General features: G+C 35.7%; 1 protein-coding gene across 6 annotated transcripts in view; it reads left to right on the top strand.

Moving 5' to 3' along the window:
• The window catches only part of USP15 (ubiquitin specific peptidase 15), a 108,995-nt gene that overhangs the window by 67,777 nt on the left and 16,839 nt on the right, over positions 1-24,379 (top strand). For 4 of the 6 annotated variants that reach the window (XR_002832107.1, XM_023764229.1, XM_023764230.1 and 1 more), the window contains 3 exons: positions 19,583-19,756; positions 21,044-21,202; positions 21,282-21,506. Coding sequence is in view for 5 of the 6 variants with exons in the window: in XM_023764229.1 (XP_023619997.1) it covers positions 19,583-19,756; positions 21,044-21,202; positions 21,282-21,506 (558 nt within the window). In the remaining variant the exon portion in view is untranslated. Of the gene's footprint in view, positions 1-13,103; positions 13,236-19,128; positions 19,315-19,582; positions 19,757-21,043; positions 21,203-21,281; positions 21,507-24,379 lie in introns of those variants that run through there. The other 2 variants (XM_023764233.1, XM_023764232.1) reach the window with 2 other exon arrangements.

The following is a 24,379-nucleotide window of genomic DNA, read 5'->3' as shown; positions in this document are numbered from 1 at the left end:
GAGTGGGCATTTTATAGTAAGTGATCATGATTTATTCTTAACCCATCAGTAGTTCTGAAATAGTGAAATCTTTTTGATCGCTCATTATTAAAGATTAAACACCAGTCTGTGTGATTTAACATTATTGTTATTCAATTTAATTATATTGGTGTTTAATATTTTCTCTGATGTGATAGTATTTGTGAGCATTAAATTTTTCTGATGAGTATAGTACTGTCATATAGTTTTAATTTATTAAGTCATTTTTATTTAATGTGAGATACTTTTGGTCATAAATCCTGACCTTATGGAGATTATAAACTAGATATTGTGATTTTCAAACTCTTTTGCTTTTTAGCATGAAAAGATTGTAAAATATTACTGTGAAAATTTTAATTGTATTGTCAGTATTTAAACAGATGTAGTGAAATTGCTTTGACTGGGTGAAGTGTCCAGAGTGCCATCTGCTTTCTTTTACTTTACTTAATGGCCCCAGAAGCATTCTTATGGGATACCAAGAATAGTTTAAAAACCATATTGTGGCGGAAAGAAAAGAAAAGAACACATCAAAAATTAATAATATAGGTTAGGAGCACACTATGAAGTTACACTGCCTGGAATAATCACATCTCTGCTACTTATTAGCTGTGTTATCCTATACAAGTAATTTCCAATTCTCATTTTTTATCAGATGAGGAAAGTAATACCTATATCATAGGAGTTTTGTGGGGATAAGTGAGTTGATGAATATAAAGGTCTTAGGACAGTGACTGGCACATCATAAAAGAATTAGGTACGTATTAGGTCGATATTATTTTGTCTGTTTTTAAATTCAAGGAGTCAAGCATAGTGACTTTGGAAAAACTCCAAATTCCATAGCCTGTATTTTTGTTCTTTCCTACAAGTCTTATTCCACTTTGGCTGGACTTAGTGAATGAAGAAAGAATTGAATGTACTTTTATTTTTCACTGTATTATTCAATAATGGAATTGATCATCTCCCTTTTCTGAACTGTGTCAGTTTAGTTCTCCTTAAGCAAATTGATAACCAATGGGTATAATAACGTGGAACTAGGTATGAATATTCAGTCTACAGGGAACTAAAAATTCTTGAGTTCAGTTTATCCCTGAGTAGTTATGATCATAGGCATATACTACCATGTCCTGGTGGTACAACTAAGTTAACAAAATACTTTTCTAGTGCCTTAAATGTATATTACTCCGTTGAGAGAATGTCTAGTTTTTTTATTGGAGGTTATTTTAATTAGCATTAGTTGAGTAGATTCAGGAGCACTCCAACCTTGTCTTTTTCATTGTCAAGGCCTAGGAGGCTCATGATTGGCTTCCTGGAAGAAGCAACTCTTCAGATGGATTTGAAGCAGGGGAGTGATATGGTCTTTTCCACTGGAAAGCAGCATGGCGTAAGATGGTTGTTTTCAAACTTTTTACTTGGAAGTAGTAGGGCTCTTTAAATAGACTCTGGGAAGTCATTGAAAATTTTTATAGTAATCAAGGACCTGTCCATTATTTCTGTCATACAATGTAAAATCAGTTGTGAATTCCAACCTTTTTAAGGTCACTTTTTTTCTGTGATCTCGGGTTGGGAAAAAAAGTTATTCAGTAAAGTCAAAAGAATGTTTAATAGAGCCGAAGCCGGTTTGGCTCAGTGGATAGAGCGTCGGCCTGCAGACTGAAGGGTCCCAGGTTCGATTCCGGTCAGGGGCATGTACCTGGGTTGCAGGCACATCCCCAGTGGGAGGTGTGCAGGAGGCAGCTGATCGATGTTTCTCTCTCATCGATGTTTCTGACTCTCTATCTCTCTCCCTTCCTCTCTGTAAAAAATCAATAAAATAAAAAAAATTTAAAAAAAAAAAAAGAATGTTTAATAGAAAGTTTAGGATTTGGTGTTTTGTTTTTTTTTTAAGACTTAAAGAGAATGAGCAGTACTATACAGAGATAACATTCTTTTATGAAATTAGATTCTCATTATATTATAAAAACAGGAAAATGATTACTGAAGCTATTACTTCTATGTTCCTGTACTTCATAGCTTTGAATATGATTCAAATAGTGTCACTAGAAAATATAATTGGTGTTATCAAATATAATGCTATTCTCTCACCTTAGACATTCTTTTCCCTTTTATTGAAACACAAATTCTTGGAGACCCAGTTTAACATGAAGCTTTCTAATTTTATTCAAATTAACCAAAGTTATAGTTAAATAAATGAGTGTGGTTTCCATCAAAAAAAGAAACACTTAAACCCCGAGACATAAGAATTTTTAAAAATACTTATGATGTTAAAGAAAATTACTTCTTCTGATAAACTGAGAATGTGACTAAAAATTCAGAGTTCTTCCTAGGGCAAATTTTTATCTAATTCAAGAAATTAAACTCAATTATTTGAGTTCCTTCCATATTATGTGCCGAAAATTTCATGGCATGCTATCATCAAAAATATGTTAAATCATCTATCAAATGACAACTCCGTCAGGTGTTCTATTTTGATAACAATAAAGAAATGGAAACTCCCTTACTTGTATTAGATCCATTCACTTTCTCAACACAGATACCAGTGTTTTTACTTTTCTCATTGTTAAAACGGGTAAGGGAGAAGTATCCCTTTTAAAAGAGAAGGAGGAGTGGGAAAAGAGACCTTGAATTCTCAGACAAATTATTTGGGGGAAGAGTATATATAACATAGTTCTGTAAGAATTTAGTTTTTATAGCTGGGGGAGAAATGGTATCTCTAAAAGAATGCCTTGTACCTGTGTAACTTGGTTAATAATGATTTTTTCGTCGTGAAAACATCTTTTCTTAACCTCAGATACAGGGTGGGACGATCTTATTTTTCTGCTCTTCACATTCTTCCAAATGAATATATACAAGTTTCTTTAGGATTAATACTTATATTTCTGATAACTTAAATAATTTGCTTAATGACTTAGATATTTTGTTTGTCCCTAGTTCTATAATAGGAAATGACATGAATATAGGGAAATAGAGAGGTTATTTGAAGGAGTTGTAAATAAGTACATCTGGTTCTAATAAAGAATGGTTTTACATTACTCTGGCTATAAAAGATCAACACCAATTTAATATAAATATGTTCATTAGGATTACTTACAGAGATCACATCTTAATTAATATGATTAGACTGAAGTATCTTGTGTTGATTTTAATAACTGTTGAAAGGATTTTTATTTGTAATTGAAAGGAAAATCTGTAATTTATAATGGTAACTACAAATATGCCCCCCTCCAGAAAACCAAAGTGAAAGAAAAAATGGTTCTAGATTTACTTTTATTACCTACAATTCAGTTTATTTTCTTGATGTCGAAATCTTTCTAACACATATTTTTCTCCTTTATTAAAATGTATACTTACATCATTAACATTTTATGGTTGAACATTTCTAAAGTGTGTCAGGCTTATCCTCTAAATTATAAATTGGTATTATTAAATAGTGTCACTAGAAAATATAATATATTGTACTAATAGAGCCTTTAAAAGTAGAAAGCCAGGTTAAATCCCTATTAAGTACTTGTTTTGTTGTATTTAATGTACACATTTAAATTCCAGTCTGTTGAAGCCAAGCTGTATATATTACCAAAAGGCCCTCACTTAGTGGATTTTTATAAATCTTCAGATTATCTTCTTTCTATTTTAGTTTGTGAGTAGAAATACTTATGGTGATGCTCATTATCCATGACTAACTTTATTAGTATTGTTACTTTGCCAATAATGGATGCTTAGTTCAATATTATTTTAGTACTATACATATGGAAATCAATTGCTCAGTGTTATCAATAATCTCTTTACAATAATCTGGCCACTCATGTTCAAATATATCCCACATTCAAAGGCTGTTAAATCGCGTTGTTTACCCATATCTTCAGAAAAAAAGAATCACTTCTACTGTCATGGTAAATAACCTGCTTCCCTATTTATAATGGTCTGGCCCTCTAGCAACTTCAGTGCGAAATTATAGCTAATTTGCCTACAAACGTCAGATGGTCATAATAATATGGCCACTCAGTGTATATATGCCATCACTAAGAAGAGAAATACCTAAAATATTTTAAGCCATGACAATATCAATACCACAAACATATAACCTCCTAAAGTAAATACATCAAAGATGATGTCTATTTGAATTTGAAGGATTTACTGAAAAATCACTCTTTTATAATCACCTCGCATATAATTAAACATATGTCTATGGCCTTCATTTAGAGAGATTTTGCTATGAATATAAACTGAATTATTGACACATACACACTAATATACATACACACATGTATATTCATTATGTATACCAGTATATGCATGAATATATATGTGTGTTTGTGATTTTGTATATAATTGAGATATTAGAAGTAATTCTTCAGTAATTGCCCAGGACTTTTCTGAGCATTATAAACTTTCAGTAAGGCTTTTAGTAACTATTTTTAAAAGAAACTAAAAATAAATTTTTGACAAAAATATTAATAATTATAAGAAAATTATTGATAGTAAGATAGGTATACTTTAAGATTCCTCTTATACTCATTAACTACCATACCAAAAGTACCTCTGTCATCTTCCTAAGACTTGTTCCATTAATCATCTCTTCTTTTTCTATACCTTTAGCCTCACCTGATCACTGTCTTTCTTTCAGCATACATACATGGTTAAGTCTGTTTTATTTTTCTATTTTTTTAATATGTTTTTATTGGTTGTTATAGAGATAGAAAGGGAGAGGGATAGAGAGAGAGAAACATCGATGAGAGAGAAATATCATTGATTGGCTGCCTTCTGCATGTCCCCTACTGGGGATTGAACCCATAACCCAGGCATTTGCTCTGAGTGGCAATACAACTAGTGACGTCTTGGTTCATGGGTCAGCATTCAACCACTGAGCCACACCAGCTGGGCGGTTAAGTCTTTTTTAAACTGGATAGGAGGGGTGGAGTGAAAAGGAGCCTTGACCTTGAAAAGGGTGGTCTTTCTCATTTCTCATTCAGTAGTTCTTATCTCTGCAGCATAGTTGTGGATGGATGGGAAGAGATTAACCACAGAACTTACATGCATATATACTACATAACCCATAGACACACACTGTACTAGGTGTACCAGTTAATAATGCGGATTTTTTTCAATAGATGGAGTTACACATATGTTGATATATATGCGATTTGATATGTATGCTATTTTGTTGTATTGACAACAAGCTTCAAAATTTCATATGTCAAATTTTCTGAAGGTGTTAACATCATAGATATTTTTACACTTAAAAATGTCGAATTTCATGCCAAAAAAAAGCATTTGCAGGAAGTTTTAATTCATTATTTTGAAGTGCTGCTGAATACTTCGGGAAGCTTATGGTGAACATGCTCCATCTCAAGATACTTGTGAACGCTGGTTTAAACACTTTAAAAGTGATGATTTCAATGTGAAAGACAAAGAACATCCAGGTCAACCAAAAAAGTTTGAAGACCAACAATTACAAGCATTACTGAATGAAGATGCGTGTCAAACTCAAAAACAACTTGCAGAAAGATTAAACATTGCTCAGCAAACAATTTCCGATCATTTACAAGCAATGGGAAAGATATTAAAGGAAGGAAAATGGGTGCCACATCAACTGAACGAAAGACAAACGGAAAACCGAAAAGTCATCAGTAAAGTGTTGCTTCAACGGCACGAAAGAAAGTCTTTTTTGCATCGAATTGTGACTGGTGATGAAAAGTGGATTTATTTTGAGAATCCCAAACACATAAAATCATGGATTGATCCAGGTCAACCATCAACATTGACTGCAAGGCCAAATCACTTCGGAAAAAAGACAGTGCTCTGCATTTGGTGGGATCAGGAAGGTGTGATGTATTATGAGCTTCTAAAACCAGGTGAAACCATTAATACTGATCACTACCAACAACAAATAATCAATTTGAACCACACTTTGATCATGAAACAACCAGAATGTGCCAGAAGACACGGCAAAGTAATTTTGCTTCATGTAGTACACCATCACACACTTCAAAACCAGTTAAAGACACATTAAAAGATCTTGCCTGGGAACTATTAACCCACCCACTATATTCACCAGACCTTGCTCCTTCAGATTACCACTTTTTCAGATTGATGGCACACACACTTTCTGAGCAGCACTTCAAAACATACGAAGAAGTGGAATATTGGGTCTCTGAATGGTTTGCCTCAAAACAAGAAAAGTTCTATTGGGACGGTATCCACTAATTATCTGAAAGATGGGGGAAATGTGTAGCTAGCGATGGACATTACTTTGAATAATGCACTTTTGAGTTTCTCTTGAAATTATCATGTTTTCTTTGATTACAAAATCCACACTATTAACCAATATACCTAGTAGTGTGTTGAAGGCCTGGGGGGGGGGGGGGGCAACAGTGTGAGCAAGAATGGGTCAATGGGGGTGGGGAGAGAATATTCTATATAATAAAAGGGTAATATGCAAATTGACCCTAAAGGCAGAACGAATGGGAACGACAGGTGGCTATGACATGCACTAACCACCAGGGGGAAGATGCTCAATGCGGGAGCTGCCCCCTGGTGGTCAGTGTGCTCCCACAGGGGATCTCTACTCAGTCACAAGCCAGGCTGACAGGCTGATGGCTGTAAGCACAGCAACAGTGGCGGGAGCCTCTCCGGCCTCCTTGGCAGCACTAAGGATGTTCGACTGTAGCTCCCAGGCTGCCAAAGGGATGTCTGACTGCCAGCTTAGGCCCGATCCCCCCAGGGAGGGGGCCTAAGCTGGCAGGTGGACATCCCCCGAGGGGTCCAGGACTACAAGAGGGCGCAGGCCAGGCTGAGGGATCCCCCCCCCCCCAGTGCACCAATTTTTGTGCACCAGGCCTCTAGTCTATAATACTTTAAACAGTAAAGATAATTTTCTTTAAAAAGCTTGAATTTTTGGAGACTGACAGCTTGGATTCAAATTTTAGTTCTGCCTCTTATAAATTATGTGACCTTGGATAAGAATAAGAAGCTTCTTGCTGGGTCAGTGTGACTCAGTGGTTGAATGTCTACCTATGATCCTGGAGGTCACGGTTTGATTCTGGTCAGGGCCCATGCTTTGGTTGTGGGCTTGATCCCCAGTAGGGGGTGTGCAGGAGGCAGCCGATCAATGATTCTCTCTCATCATTGATGTTTCTGTCTCTCTCTCCATCTTCCTTCCTCTCTGATATCAGTAATAAAAATATTTTTAAAACATTTTTTTAAAGAGCTTTTTAATTTTTTCATCTGTTAAATGAAGATAAAGTTCTTACAAAGTGTTTGGCACATAATAAGCAGCATTTAAGTATCAACTGCTGTTATGTTGTTATTTTCACTATCATACCATGCCATAGAAATTGCTTTTTATAAGGTTACTCTTGACCTCCTATTTGCTGCATTCTTTATCTTTGAGAAGTTAACATCTCCTTATAACTGACAAATCTCAAATCTGTCTCAACCATAATTTTCTCTCTTGACTGTCCCTCCAAAATATAACTACTAGGGGCCCGGTGCATGAATTCGTGCAGTGGTGGTGTCCCTTGGCCTGGCCGGTGATGGGGGCCAATTGGAGTCATCTTGCCCAGTCCCAATCAGGGTCGATCAGGGCCGGCCAGCCAGGGGGAGGGACTGCGGGAGGTTGGCCAGCTGCAGGAGGTTGGCTGTGGGAGAGCACTGACCACCAGGGGGCAGCTCCTGCGTTGAGCGTCTGCCCCATGGTGGTCAGAGCGCATCATAGCTACCAGCCAGTTGTCCGGTCATCTGGTCGTAATGGTCACTTAGGCTTTTATATCTATAGATTAGATAGACATTGTGCCTAGCTTATATATTATAGATAACTCAAACTCAACAAGTCTAAAAGTATATTCCCAGAATCCTCATCCTTTCCTTACATTCTCTTGTAAGTAAACCATCCATCTAGTAACTCAAGTAAAAAACCTGAGACTTATTAGCCCAAGTCCTGATCATTCTACTGCCTCTTAAATATCACTCTCCTGTCAGTACACTGTCTCAGTACTTGAACATCTTTTATGTGAACTATTAACACATTGTGGATCAGTAGTTTTATTGCTAGCTTTACCCAGTGGCCAGATAAGTCTCTATTGAATGAGTACAAAAAACATTTTACATAAATGTTAAAGGCACACTTTAAAATTCAATACCCATTGCATTTTGAAGTTATTTATTACATATTCCTACAAGCTAATATCTTTTTAAAGTATGATACTTTGTAAAACACTGTGTAATATGAAGCGAGAATTCTCGTGATCTGTCCACAATGTGTTAAAATACTGCTATATCTAGAACTCAACTCTTTGTTCCATGGTTTATCCTCTTCCAGTCCATTTAGTAGACTGCTTTGAGTCATTGATTTAAAATGCAAATATGATTATGTTACCTCCTTGCTTAAAACCCATTTCCCATCATCTAAAGGATAAAATCCAAACTCAACCTTACCTACCTCTTTAGCCAAAACTGAAGGTCCTTGAAATTTCTTACTTTTCAAACCTCTTTGTGTACACTGTCACCTTTTCACTAGTTGTCTTTCCTACATCTCCTGATCCCTCTTGTTTTATGCTGGCAAATACTTATTATGTAGTGAGAATCATGAAAATAGAGATATCTTTGGTTTTCTTTTATATCCCCAATGCTTGGCACACTCTCAGTAAGTACATTAGAACAGTGTTTCTCACAATGTGTCAATGAATGAGACAGTACTGGTCGGCAATAAAATAAGTATAGAAATTAAGAGTAAGTGGTCCAAAACTTTTACAGGAAAAGTTTACATCTACTAAATCTAATAAAAATGGGACGATGGTTTTTATTTCATTTTCCTAGTGATTCATCTGTCTATGACGATTTGGGAAACATTTTTTAAAGTACTTCTTCACATAAATGGTTTGAGAACGTACTACATTAGAAAACTTACCATGGGAGGAGACTTGATTTGGGATGGTAAACACACAATACAATATACAGATGATGTATTATAGAATTGTACACCTAAAACCTATATAATTTGATTAACCAGTGTCACTCTAATAAATTAAATTAAAAAAAGGAAAACCTACCAGACATGTTAGAACTTGACCTATACCAGATTAATGATATTTCTGGAGCTTTCTAAACTCCAAAGAAGCATAATAGTTTTAAAAAGAATTATATATATAGTAGAGGCCTGGTGCATGAATTTATGCACCAGTGGGGGTCCCTTGGCCTGGCCTGTGTGATCGGGCCAAAACCAACTCTCCGACATACCCTGAGGGGTCCCAGGTTGCAAGAGGGCGCAGACCAGGCCGAGGGAACCCACCCGTGCACGATCGTGGCTGGGGAGGGATGCGAGAGGGCTCCAGGGCATGTCCGGCCTGTCTCATTCAGTCCCGATCGGCCGGACCCCAGCAGCAAGCTAACCTACTGGTTGGAGCGTCTGCCCCCTGGTGGTCAGTGCTCGTCATAGCGAGCAGTTGAGCGGCCTTATCATATCATTAGCATATTACACTTTGATTGGTTGAATAGACAACCAGACAGTTAGCATATTAGGCTCTTATTATATAGGATTTATTCCTTGCAACCGAAGGGTCAGAGACCTAACAATATATATAAAGTCCAAAAAATACTACAGTTTATGTCCCTCCAATGTAACTGATCTGTAGCACTTAGATTAGGCTGCCATGTTAATCACAGCTTGGCAGAGCATACCCCCACCACCATGCAAATAGTTCCTTGAATGACTTCTGTGAATGATAGGAAAAAAAATCTTTTTAAGAACATTATTTCTATACTTCTGGAGACACTTAAAAATAATCTGTTCTTAATAAATACTTGTTGAATTATTATTTAGATAAATTTAAAATTTTTATTATGAAGACTAGAGGCCCGATGCAGAAATTCGTGCACTGGGGGGGATGTCCCTCAGCCTGGCCTGCACCCTCTCACAATCTGGGACCCCTCAAGGGATGTCCGACTGCTGGGATCAGGCCTAAACCAGCAGTCTGACATCCCCCAAGGGATGTAGCAGTGCGGCAAGCGGCCAGGACGGAGCCAGAACCAGGGCCGGGCGCCATGCCACTCGCACTCATCCTGGCCCACTGTGCCTGCTGCCGCCACTCGGTAGTGCTGCTGTGGAGTCAGGCAAGGCTCCCGCCGCCGCAGTTGCACTCGCCAGCCGTGAACCCAGCTTCTGGCTGAGCAGCACTCCCCCTGTGGGAGGGCACTGACCACCAGGGGACAACTCCTGTGTTGAGCGCCTACCCCCTGGCGGTCAGTGCACATCATAGTGACTAGTCGACCCGTAGTTCCATCGTAATGGTCGCTTAGGCTTTTATATATAGAGATAGAGATAATCAGAAACTGTCATGGTTCATACTATCACATACAGTCTTTAAATTTCTGTTTCAACTCACCTTAAGTATTTAATGGATATGGGCCTAGGATAATGAAATGATACAGAGTAGTATGTGACTTGGTAGTTAAACCAGTTAATTTTTAAATAATTTTTTTCTGTTGTTTTTTTCTGTGTGCCTTTGCAGAAGAACTAAAAGATCAACAAACCACACAGTTCTTAATACTTATTTACTAAAAACTGTTTCTTTACTGAATATTAAGTGCAAGGGATTGATCACATACAAAATTATAAGGAATTATTGTTTTTCTTAAGTTCACCTTTAACTATCTTGCTTGGCTAAAATGTTGGCATTTATTTCACTATGTGAACCAATTTTGAATTATTTTTTTAAAATATATTTTATTGATTTTTTACAGAGAGGAAGGGAGAGGGATAGAGAGTCAGAAACATTGATGAGAGAGAAACATCGATCAGCTGCCTCCTGCACACCCTCCACTGGGGATGTGCCCTCAACCAAGGTACATGCCCTTGACTGGAATCGAACCCAGGACCCTTCAGTCCGCAGGCCGACGCTCTATCCATTGAGCCAAACCGGTTAGGGCCAGTTTTGAATTATTAATGGGGTAGTAGATAAGACACTAAACATTAAAATTCAATTCATAAGCTTTAGTTTTTAAAAATAAATATAACTGCCCTAACCAGTTTGGCTCAGTGGATAGAATGTCGGCCTGCGGACTAAAGGGTCCCGGGTTTGATTGTGGTCAAGGGCATGTACCTTGGTTGCAGGCACATCCCCGGTAAGGGGTGTGCAGGAGGCAGCTGATTGATGTTTCTCATCGATGTTTCTCTCTATCCCTCTCCCTTCCTCTCTGTAAAAAAAATCAATAAAATATATATTTTTAAAAAAATAAGAATAAATATAACTTATACTCTTTATTAATGTTATTAGAACCATTTGGTTTTAGCATGCTTCCCATAAAGTGAATATACTATATAATAAAAGGCTAGTATGCAAATCGACCAAACAGCAGAATGACTGGTCGCTATGATACACACTGACCACCAGGGGGCAGATGCTCAACACAGGAGCTGCCCCCTGGTGGTCAGTGCGCTCCCAAAGGGGGAGTGCCACACAGCCAGAAGCCCTGAGCCAGGTTTACAGCTGGCGAGCACAACGTTGGTGGTGGGAGCCTCTCCTGCCTCCATGGCTCCCAGACTACAAGAGGGCACAGGCCAGGCTGAGGGACACCCCCCCCCCCAAATGCACAAATTTCATGCACCAGGCCTCTAGGGTAAACACAAAATCCCTCACTAAATACCCTGTTACTTTAAAAAATTAGATATTTGCTATTATAGTCCAGTGATTTTAAAACCTCATTTAAATACACATACCAGAAACGTTATAGCATTTTTCTTTGTGTAATCATTGTCAATATCCTAGAAGCTTTCAAATTTATATTGCAAGTGGTTCTATCCAATTTCTATGTTTTTCTTTTTAGATAAAAATCAATGGTGTTTACATAATTAAGGCTTTTTTAGCACCAATAGCTCTAGTTACAGATTTACTCGTGGCAAGTAACAGTCTTTTTGACAATCTTAGAATTCTTTTTACTCGATTCTGTAGATGAGGAGGGGAGGGAATCATTAACATTTCTTTGCTAGCCAACAAAATGTTTTCCATTAGTCCTCATACTTATTGGGAAATTTTTTGAATTTGGGTTGTGTGTAAAGAAGAAATTCCATAGATTTTGAAGGAAAGGGTGACAGCACGGACTTTAAGTAAAGTTTAATTTTATTCATACTTTAAAAATATTGACCATATTAATAATAATATTATTAATATATAACATAATAATGATATATGTTAAAATACTAGAACATTGCTGTCCAGTTCAAAAATGCTGCCGTAAAATTTCAATATTTTAAGTAGAGTGTATGCTAGTTCTCTTAACTGACTAGTTGGGAATGGCGGGAAACCTAGTTCAATAAGTTTCTTAAACTAAAAAAACATAAAAGGAAAGTTACATCCCCTTATATCTCATTTACTTAAATGTGTTTTTTTAAAAAAGCTTGAAGAGAGAATGGCAATACAAAATGGAAAAGCTATTTAATTGTATTTGCTTTCCCAAAATGGGTGGCAAAGCTTCAGAATTGATCTCTCAAATGTAATGAGATTTGCCTTTCCAAGGGAAGAAAGTCACAAAAGATAACATATCAGGTGTCTTAAAAATACCTCATTTTTAAAACCTTGATGAAGGGGCAGGCTTATATTTGTAGTTCTTCATCGTAAAAGTATTTATTACAGTTTCCTGTCTCATCTATTTAATTACTGAACTATAGTCAATATTCCAGTATTAACAGAATGATTCAGGATTATTACAGTACCTTTTTAGAATGTTTTCACTATTGTCATGATTAATTGAAAAACAGTAACATGGCAAATAAGAAAATTCTTTATCCATCTAATCTTAAAATCAAAAAAAAATGGGGGGAGATATTCTAAGGTTATTTTAACCATGGATTACTTCATATTTTTTAAATCATAATAAAATGGTTTTCTCGTTTTAGGTTGAGGTTTTTTTGTGTGTGTGTGTTTTTTTTGTTTTTTTTTAGTATTTATTGGTTTGAAGGTGTAGCTACTTTTTATTAAAGGACTGTGAGGGGCTTTACATTTCGATCAGTTACAGAATGAGTTATACAACTCAGAGGCTTTAGGTAATCAAAAATTAAGTTTGTTTTCTTTCCTGTTCTAGTTACCGGTTTACTAAAATAGTGAGCATACATGATCACTTGAAAATTGGGCTTCTGGAGCACCTGAACAGAAAGGGAGTGGTTCATAATCAGCATTACAAAAGACAACTTTCTCTTTTTGAAGGGGATTACTTTGGCTATTTTCCAGGTACTGGGGAAATTCCAGATTCATTACAAATTATTGGGATTGCTACTAATTATTCATTTCCTAAAACATGTTGATTACCGACTTGAGATTTGGTAATATAGTAGAACTTTATTTCACTTCATCAATTTTTTTTAAACTGTAGAACTTTATAGTGAAATACAAATTTAGACTCCTATGAGTCATTTTTTCAGAGAGCTCTAGAAACATCAACCTTATTAATGAGAACATATTTAATAGGAGAACTTTTTGAAAATAATGTAAGCGATAGAATTTGTGCATGTGTATATAAGGAAAAGTTATTTGCAAAGCATTGTAGTCTTTCCAAATAATAAAAAAATAAAGTTGTATTTTATATAGTTTTCCATTTTTAAGAATTTGGGTTAAGGATGAAAATTTATGAGAGTTTCTCATAGAGAATTAAAACTTTATGCATTCTTTTTTAAAATAGTTTTTCATTGTGGCAATGGTTAAGGTCTATATACATTGAAACATATAGCAGCATGTCTATGTGATGAGACATTTGATTATTTAGAAGAATTCTCTAGAGTTGTTACAGGTTGAAGATTTGGGGGAAAGAGCCTTCATAAAAATATATTTCTATTTTTCCTTCATTTATCTTTTACTTATATGTATTTAGCTTGATAGTTATTGGGGGCATTCACAATAGTTACTTTCTTTATTAGGCAAGGCTCTTTAGGCATTACAGGATTTGGACTTTATTTTTGAGTTGTAGGACTTTTAGACAGGTTATATTATATAACAGGGTGCAATTCAGATTTCTTTAGTCAAGTGTTTTCCTTCTCTCAATCTCTGTAGGGACTGCTTCTAATCTTTCTACCATACAGGTTTTCATTCATTCAATACACTTTATTGAGGTATGTGCCAGGCATTGTGCTAGACCCTGAGGTACAAAGGAGAATAAGACATGGACTCTGCTCTCAAGTTTAATATAAGTGAGTTCAAGGTATAGAGTTAGCCCAGAGGAAAGAGTATTATTAGTTCTTCCTTGAGGTGCTAAGGAAGATGTATCGTTTGTAAGAGGTGCTAAGTGTTAAAGAATAAGTAGTAATCTTACAGGGGAAGAATATTCTAAGAAGGAGTACATGCTAAGGCTCAATTTAAATCATTAAACCTAAGAATATGTCTTAAGATCCTAATTCAGATTTACATTCAAGAATACTCTTATTACTCATGGTTTCCATTTTAAATGCATGTGTAAACATAAATAGAGAACCACAAAGCCACTTTGAGGAATAAATACTTACCAGTCCTGTCTCCTCACAAAATGATTGGCTTGCACATACACCAGCCATTTTCATCATCCCTTGTGAATCAACTTTTCGTGACAGCTTATGTCTGAAAACTTTCCATTTAGGCAGCTAGTCATTATATCACAAAGGCTAAATTAATGAATGCCCAAAGCCTACCAAATAATATGAAATGTAGTTTTTTAATCCTTAGGTCTTTAAATGCTCTTATCAATTTTGCACACTTTAACTTGCCTAAGGATCATAAAATATATTTAAATATAGAAATATTTAGCCTAGTTGATGAGTGCATTTGACTCTTCATTAATGTGAATCTTTCACTTTTTTGCTTTTGCATTAAGAATTGTAACCACTGGTACATAATACTTTTATTTATTCTCATTATTGCTTTATTTTTAACATGGTATTTGACAAAATTCTCAATTTTAGGACCAACTCTAGGCACACTAATGATGTAAACAAAATGTGACTTAAGGTAATGTATTGAATGATCAGGCACATTACTTCATATATGGACCTCATTTTTTGGTGATTAATTGTAAGAGATAGTTCTCCCTGAAATACTGAAGTGTTAGCATATGTCAATGTCAGACAGTTGAAATCAAATTAAGAGAGGTAAAGTTCAAAATGGCAAGTGACTGGTAGAGTGTCACAAAACTCCTAAGTAACCATAAAAATAGCATTTAATACTGTCTATATATTTTATTTTGTTCTTATGAAGAAACATTCATATACTGTTTTTGCTAAGAAAAACCATGTATATTATGGAAGGATGAGTTTGTTCTCTTTTACAGTTTAAGAATCTTTGAAAGTAAGATATATATCTACATAGGCAAAACATATGTTGTGTGTGACTTCTAGTCCATATTATATTACTCAGTAAAGTATCTTACAAGTTAAGAAGGAAATTTCCTATGTTAACACTTGTATGGCTTTTAATACATGTGTGTCTTAAGAAAGGAATTGTTTTAGGAACAGTCCTAACCAGATAGGGAAGTGATAATTTTTGTAGTAGAACTTTTGAGAGAGATACTTCAGAACGCTGGTTTTGATTTTTATTATTGAACTAATGAAAATTATTTTTTAAATATATTTACTGGTGCCAGTCCATGTATCAAATTTTCTTATATTTGTCAAAGATGTTTATTTTTCTAAAATAGCCTCATGTCAAAATATTGAATAATGAGTTGCATACATCATAAATCAAGCTGCCTGACCAACTTTAAGTAACTGTCTTTTTCTTCAATCAGAGTGATGGCATTTCATACTGATATCACCTGGAGCATAAAAATATTTTAGTTGTTTTACCTCTATTCCAGTTATACCTTGAAATTTATATCAGAAGTTATAAGAACTTTTAATATTTTGATTGGTTTTTATACTATGTCAAGAATATAGTGACTCCTAGAATAATGTTATTTTCAAGTAGAAAAGCATGGTATTTTCAGGATGAGGTAGAAAAGTCTGACATCAGTTTAGTTTTTAAACTGTTATGATATGTGCATTAGTAGAACAATTAAACTGGCTATTGAATTTCTGTATTTATGTGTTTATACAAATTTTTAGAAAATATAGCTTGTGAGTTTCTTAAAACATTATGTTCAATGAATAGTATGTTTTGGGGGGCCATTTAGGACTTAGTGGTTTAAATATAAGGTTTATCTCAAAATATATTGGTTATGATATCTTGACAGGCAGTTATTTATCTTTAAAACTGTTTATGTTTGTTTTGTTTGTTGACATTGAATTATATTCAGTTACAAACTGGCATGTGTCACTATGAAAATGAGCACTGGTCTCTGTGTCAGGGACTTTTTAAAAATCCATTCAGAGACACTGCAGATAGTGGACTGAATGAAAGTCAGACAAAGGGATGTAATAGGTGGTGGTTCTTCTTTTGATTTTAGTATTCAAGTAAAAGTGCTTGGAGAAATTTGGTATTATTTATTATAAGCAAATATATTTTTGCCTCACTTAGTAATTTTTTTCAACAAAAATTTGAGTACTGTGCCAAACAGTGAAAGAAAAGAGCTTTAAAAAAAAAAAGAGCATAAATACATTAGTAAACATAGGCAAAAACTTTTTTTTAAGTGTTTTTATTGATTTCAGAGAAAGGAGAGGAGAGGGAGAGAGAGATAGAGACATCAGTGATGAGAGAGAATCATTGATCGGCTGCCTCCTGAACACCCCCTACTGGGGATCAAGCCTGCAACCTGGGCCTGTACCCTGACTGGGAATCAAACTGTGACCTCCTGGTTCATGGGTCAAAGTTCAACCATTGAGCCACTCTGTCTGGGCTAGGCAAAAGCATTTTTATTAAGCATACGTTTATTGTATGCGTGCTAAGTGCCAAGTGAAATGGGTGCTCAGTGCTGGAGATACCAAGTGTATCATGATTCCTCCTATCATGGAGGTCTCATTCCACTTGGCAAGACAGACAAACTAAAAATTAAAGTTACAATATGTTATAAAATACATAAGTGAAGTAATAAAAGTGAGCGCTAAGCACTGTGGAAAGATGTTTGAGGAAACAATGTAAGGGAGTCAGGGAAGGCTTCCCAGACAGGATTCCTGAATCTTTTTTTTTTTTAATATACTTTTATTGATTTCAGAGAGGAAAGGAGAGGGAGATAGATAGAAACATTAATGATGAGAGAAAATCATTGATTGCTTGCCTCCTGCATGCCCCACACTGGGCATCGAGCCCACAACCCAGACATGTGCCCTGACTGGGAATTGAACCGTTACCTCCTGGTTCATAGGTCGATGCTCAATCATTGAGCCACCCAGTTAGGCAGGATTTTTTTATCTTAATGGTTTAGTAGAAGTAAGGCAAAGAAGGAACATTTTACATAGCTGGAGTAATGCTGCAAACTTATAGAGAGAGAATGAAAGGAGGTCAAGGAACCACAAGTAATCAAGTAAGGCTGGGATGGAGTTTTTTTGAAAAGGGTATTGGCAAGGGATGAGGCTACATGGGTGGGCAAAAGATAGACTCTTTTAGAGATCTAAGATTTTAATCTGAAATTGCTATTAAAGAATTTATAGCAATGAACATTTATAGAAGATCACTCTGATGCAATTAGTAAACTAAGAAATTTTCAGCTATATTTGGAAGATAAGGATATATGTGAATGATTAAGTACAAACAATATTCAAAAATTTATGTTTGCACAACTTGGTTATTTGAGGTGTTTCATAAAGCCATAAATTAGGTTCTTTGTATAACTATACTACAGACAGTAGTGGAATATTCTTATTACAACCCTGAGTTGTGATCAGATATAAGGAATTGATAATGGCTGGAAATGTTGTCTGACTTCCCCTTTGCCTCAATGACTAGTTTTGATTCTATTTATACTAACTCAGATGATACAACTAAGTGATGGCTTTGCTCTGTATAGCCATGGTATAGTCTTGGTTGCCTGGCCCTAACTTCAGTGCTTGGTTTATAATTAAGAGAACAATCAAAAGGAAAAGAGAAAATGAAACTCAGAAGGCGTATAACATTATGAAAGGTTGAGATTTAAAAGGAGTTAAGCAGAAAGATAGAAAGGGATCCTTTCCCTAATTGCCTCTTGTATTTTAACCTATCTCTATCTTTTTGCTCAGATAAAAAAGAATTTCTGCTGAAAATGGCATATTAATTATTCTAAAGCTTATATAGCCAACCCCAAATATTTTTAACTGTTTATATGGTTTTCATTGCCTAAGAATTAATATAACAAATTATATTTGTTATATATGGTATAGGCAGTCACTCCTTTTGCCTTGACTTGGGGGCTAGACTACCAATTTGGACAGTATTATCTTTATTATATAAAAAACTTCCCAAATAGATATTATGGTTACTTAAGTAAACATAATTTGATTTATAATTGAAACCAAAAAGTAGAATACCATAACTTATTTTTTTTAATTGAATATGCCTAATTTGGGGGTTTTAGCCGAACAGTACATGTATATAATCATAGATTATAGCATCCAAGTTATCACCATGAATCCAGTAGTCTGGACCTTTCATAGCTATCAAGACTATTTAAGTTAACCCAAATGAGTGGTGAGCAAGCTTTGAAAAACTTTGATTTCTATTCATATAAATCTAAGTTCTCATAAGAATGGATTTGCACCTCTTTACATACCACCAGCTTCACTTAAAGCACCTAGCCACTTTCCTCCAAATCAAATATCTTCCTTCAGAAAAAATAAAAAAAGTTACCTATATGACTATATGTCTATATCATTCATTATATATTCTTAATGACTCTAGGCCTCTAATCGATAAAGTTATAGTGGATTCATATTATATGGTATTATCAGCTTAAAATTATTCCATCTTGAGATAAAATATTGTGGAAAAATTGTACTTCTGCTTTTTATTTTAAATCCTGAATTATTTAATTCAAACCAGAAAATAGTTGGAGAAATAACTTATTCATACTTTTATTTTAATCTTGCCATAAAAGAAAATTTGATTGTTATGATATTGAAGAAGAGCTTGAAGAAGTAAAAACACACTTAGCCAGAGTTCACATAACTAAAGCTTGTTTTTTCAGACTCATTTAATCAGTACTATTCCAGCTAAAAATGTCTGACCAAATGAAAAATTTAAAGCCTGCTCTTTCATGATAAGGAATTGACAATGAAAGCAGTAAATACTCTTTTAAGTTAATTTTGTGCTTGCACTCTATCTCAGTTTTTACCTACTCAGGCTAATTTGCAGGTGCCTGGGATGAGTAAACAAGCCATAATATCTACCAATCAAGTAAAAGAAGGAAAGAAAACTCTGAGCTACCCTCCCAGTTAACAAGGTAGTTTGCTGTGGTTAAAATTAATGCAGATTTTACAGCAACAAATATTAGCATTATCATTTATTGTAAGTAATCGATTTGAAATTTGGGAAATGAATATTTGAGTGCATATTTTGAGTGTTTATTTAACCAGTTATTTATCGGTGCAAGAGGCCATCATTTAAATTTTTCTCTATATGTTGTGGCAAATCAATTTGTTTCTTTCTTCATATTTAACATGTTTAACGTGTGGTTACTTTGACTTGAAAATATATTTTATTCTTTGCAGTGTTTGAGCAACACACCACCGCTTACTGAATATTTCCTCAATGACAAGTATCAAGAAGAACTGAATTTTGACAATCCCTTAGGAATGAGAGGTGAAATAGCTAAATCTTATGCTGAATTGATCAAGCAAATGTGGTCTGGAAAATTTAGCTATGTCACACCAAGAGCTTTTAAGGTTAGTATAGTAGATATATTTTTAATGAGGGCTATCTCCACTCCTAGAGGACAAAAATTGGTTCTCATAGCTATTACAATGGTTTGTAGCCTTGCAAAGGGACACAGCACCATAAATAGATAAAGAGTATTATTTCTGGTCTTAAATTTCCAGCTGGAGGATGGGACAAATGATTAATTTTAAAATGTCTTTAGCCAAAACCGGTTTGGCTCGGTGGATAGAGCGTCGGCCTGCGGACTGAAGGGTCCCAGGTTCGATACCGGTCAAGGGCATATACCTTGGTTGCAGGCACATCCCCAGTAGGAGGTGTGCAGGAGGCAGCTGGTCGATGTTTCTCTCTCATCGATGTTTCTAACTCTCTATCCCTCTCCCTTCCTCTCTGTAAAATATCAATAAAAATATATTTAAAAATGTCTTTAAAGGCTCTGAGGGGTGGGTAGGAAAGTAATGATAAAATGAAATTTTATGTGTAATTCTTAAACTTTTTTAAGTTTTATTTATAAAGTAGTGACTTCTTAGAATCAATAAAATCTAAAGTAGTTTAGTTTGTTATTGAATTTTTTTTTAATTAAGCAGTTTTCGGCCATTTTTATACAAACATTTTAAATGACATTTAAATATATAGGACATGTAGGCAACATTTTATTATCTGTATAATAGTTCTTTAAAACTAAAAACCAACAATAAAAAAGTCTCTGGCATTTAACTTTCTAAACCTTGATAAAACCAGTTCTCAATCCTTTCCCATGTTTAGTTTCATGAGTTTCATTTTGTTAAATATTGCTGTGTAAATAGGCTTTTGATATCTGACTCTTTTTTCACATTTCTTTTTAGTCTCATCAAAGAAATACTTAGTACTGCAAAAACTAGGGACATTATATGTGAACATGCATATTCCTGTTATCTCTGAGATTCATCCTTTTTACACAAAAAAACAAAATGAGAACTATGTAATTTTTTCTAGTGACCCAGAAATCCTGAGTTTTAATAATTCTTTTTACAAAACTTTACGATATTTTCTCCTTGTTCTTTCTTCAGGTCAACATTTCTGTTTTACAGACTAGTTATTTTAAAACATTTTTAAATGTGTAATTATATGTATTTATATGTGTAATTATCATATTTGCAAATGACTATAAAAGTGTCCATAGGTGATTTGGGGTTTAAATAAATTTTTGCAAGTAGATGAATTCACAAATAGAAATCCATGAATAATGAGAATTAACTATGTAATTTTTTAATCAACCTGTCCCTAGAACTGATTTTATAGTTTTGCTTTTCTTACAGACACAGGTAGGACGTTTTGCACCACAGTTCTCTGGATACCAGCAGCAGGACTGTCAAGAACTATTAGCTTTCCTGTTAGATGGACTACATGAGGATTTGAATAGAATTAGGAAAAAACCATATATACAATTAAAAGATGCTGATGGAAGAGCAGATAAGGTAAATTTAATTATATTATTGTCACCATTGTTTTAATAATGTAATATCTCTGTGTAATATGTGTCTGTTTTCCTTATAGGTAGTTGCTGAAGAAGCCTGGGAAAACCATTTAAAAAGAAATGATTCTATCATAGTAGATATATTTCATGGCCTTTTCAAATCAACTCTAGTTTGTCCTAAATGTGATAAGATTTCAGTAACATTTGATCCTTTTTGTTACTTGACACTTCCATTGCCCATGAAAAAAGAACGTACCTTGGAAGTTTATTTAGTTAGAATGGATCCACTTACCAAACCTATGCAGGTAAGTAATGTGTTTTTTTTGCATTTGCTATTTTTATTAAAAATTAGTATTGAATCCTTATGGCTCAAGAACAATCTAATAATAATATGTTTGTTTATGTAAGATTTTTATAAACTAAATACTTTAAAAATTAGTACAACTTTTTAGAAACTTGAAAGCATGAGGGATGTGCAAAGTATCATTATTTGTCAAGTAAAAACAAAATTCTCAAAAGGCTTTTTCTTGTCAAAGGACATTAGAGGAGAGCCTCAAAAGAAGGTGTAACCAGGGAAATACAAAAGAATAAGAAGTAGTAGTATAGGAGAGGGGGAAGATGGCGGCGTAGGTAAACTTCTGTACTCGCCTCCTCCCACATCAAAATTACAACTAAAATACAGAACAACCATTGTTCAGAACTGCTGGAAAGTTGGCTGAATGGAAGACCTATAACAAGAGAAGTAAAAAAGAAAGTACACTGAGACTGATAGGAGGTGCAGAAGCGAGGAACAGGCTGGTCCAGCACCCACATGTGCTGCTTTTTTAATCAGAAGGGAGATCATCTCTGAGGATGCTGCCTGAAGGAGCAAGGGGTCCCAGCCCCACACCAGACCCCTACCCCAGGGACCCAGAGCTGGGAAAAGAAGTTCCTACGGGCAATAAGAACTACGGACTGTAAAAACCAGTGCAGATTGGGGCTCAGTGACACAGAGGCTACTGACCCAGCTGTTCCTCTTAAAAGGCTGGCACCATGAACTGAACTTACAAGGTCCCACTTCCTCTGAGCTTCAGTACCAGGACGAGGAGGAACTGGATTATCTAGCATCGGGGCAGGAACTCGAGGGCAGCTTTCTTCCAGACGGAGGTGCTCCCAGGGTTCATTATTCCTATGCTGAGACCTCCCTGGTCACAGCCATTTCTGTTTGCTCCACCCTGGTGATTCTCTAAGACCCCGCCTCATCCAATTTACAACCCCACCCAAGCTGTGTGCAGAAGCTTTTGCATATGAATGGCCTGTCCTTACTCAAGCTAAAATCTCTCAAACAGCCCTGGCTGGTTTGGCTCAGTGGATAGAGCGTCGGCCTGCAGACTAGGAGGTCCCAGGTTCGATTCTGGTCAAGGGCATGTACCTTGGTTGCAGGCACATCCCCAATGGGAGGTGTGCAGGAGGCGGCTGATCGATCTTCCTCTCCCATCGATGTTTCTAACTCTCTATCCCTCTCTGTAAAAAATCAATAAAATATATTTTTTTTAAAAAATAAAATAAAATCTCTCAAACAAGCTGCAGCTGGGTCCAGGAGCCTCAAACCTATCAATAAAATGCCCAAGATCCAGCACCAACACCAGCCTGCCTTGCTTCATATCTGGGCCTCATCTGCGTACTTCCAAACCCAATACAAAGAGGAGGGATCTACAGATCTCTCTGTAACTCCTGCTGGGTGGCCCCAGACAATGGCTGACTTTATACCTTCCTGGAGACCCAGGAGCCGGTGTTCAGTGTCAGTCCATACCAGATTACAACTCTACACATCCATAAGTGACACACTCAAGTGAGCACCAAAGCCCCACTGAAGCAAGTCCTGCTATATATGGGTGTCTCCTGCACAGCAGCTCTCCCATTGTAGTCACAGCTGGTCCTCATAGCCAGTTGGCCTGGAGGTTAATTCCTCCCAATGACACCAACAGCAATCAAGTCTCAACTACAATAAGACTGTGCTCACAGCCCACAAAGGGGTGCACCTAGAGCTCCCAGCTCAAGTGACTGGCTGGGAGCTATAGAACACATACACAAGGCCACTCTACCAATTCTAGGAGACATAGCAGCTATACCCAATACATAGAAACAAACACAGGGAAGCAGCCAAAATGTGGAGACAAACATGTCACAAATGGAAGGAAGCAAACTACTGTATATAGAGTTCAAAACCACGGTTATAAGATTACTCAAAAATCTTCTAGAAACCTCCAAAAAAAAAAAAGAGAAAAGAACCAGTCATAAATTAAGCATACACTGACTGAAATAAAGAATAATATACAGGGATTCAACAGTAGAGTAGAGGATTCTGATAATCAAGTAAACGATTTAAAATATGAGGAAGCAAAAAACCCAACCAGAAGAGCAAAAAGAAAAAAATATCCAAAAAATATGAAGATAGTGTAAGGAGCCTCTGGAGCAAATTCAAGCATACCAACATCTGCATTTCGGGGGTGCCAGAAGAACAGAGAGAGCAAGATACTGAAAACCTATTTGAAGAAATAATGACAGAAAATTTCCCCTACCTGGTGAAAGAAATAGACTTATAAGTTCAGGAAGCACAGAGTCCCAAACAAGGGGAACCCAAAGAGGACCACACCAAAAACATCATAATTAAAATGCCAAGGGCTCAAGACAAAGAGAGAATCTTAAAAACAGCAAGAAAAAAGCAATTAATTACCTACAAGGGAATACCCATATAACTGTCAGCTGATTTCTTAACTAGAAACTATGCAGGCCAGAAGGGAGTGGCAAGAAATATTCAAAGTGATGAATAGCAAGGACCTACAACCAAGATTACTCTATCCAGCAAAGCTATCATTTAAAACTGAAGGTCAGATAGAGAGCTTCACAGACAAGAAAAAGCTAAAGGAGTTCATTACTACCAAACCAGTATTATATGAAATGCTGAAGGGTATTCTGTAAGAAGAGGAAGAAAAAGAAAAAGATCAAAAAGATGAACAACAAAATGGCAACAAATACATACCTATCAACAATTGAATCTAAAAATCAAAATAAATGAATAAGAAATCTGATGAACAGAATAAACTGGTGAATAAAATAGAATCAGGCATGAAAATGAAACCGACTGACGATTCTCAGAGGAAAGGGGGTGTGGGGGTCGGGAAGAGATTAAACATCT

The sequence above is a fragment of the Myotis lucifugus genome, unplaced genomic scaffold, assembly GCF_000147115.1.
Source record: "Myotis lucifugus unplaced genomic scaffold, Myoluc2.0 scaffold_323, whole genome shotgun sequence".
Lineage (NCBI taxonomy): Eukaryota > Metazoa > Chordata > Mammalia > Chiroptera > Vespertilionidae > Myotis > Myotis lucifugus.
Note: the sequence above shows the minus strand (reverse complement) of the source record. Positions and strands in the feature narration are given on the sequence as shown.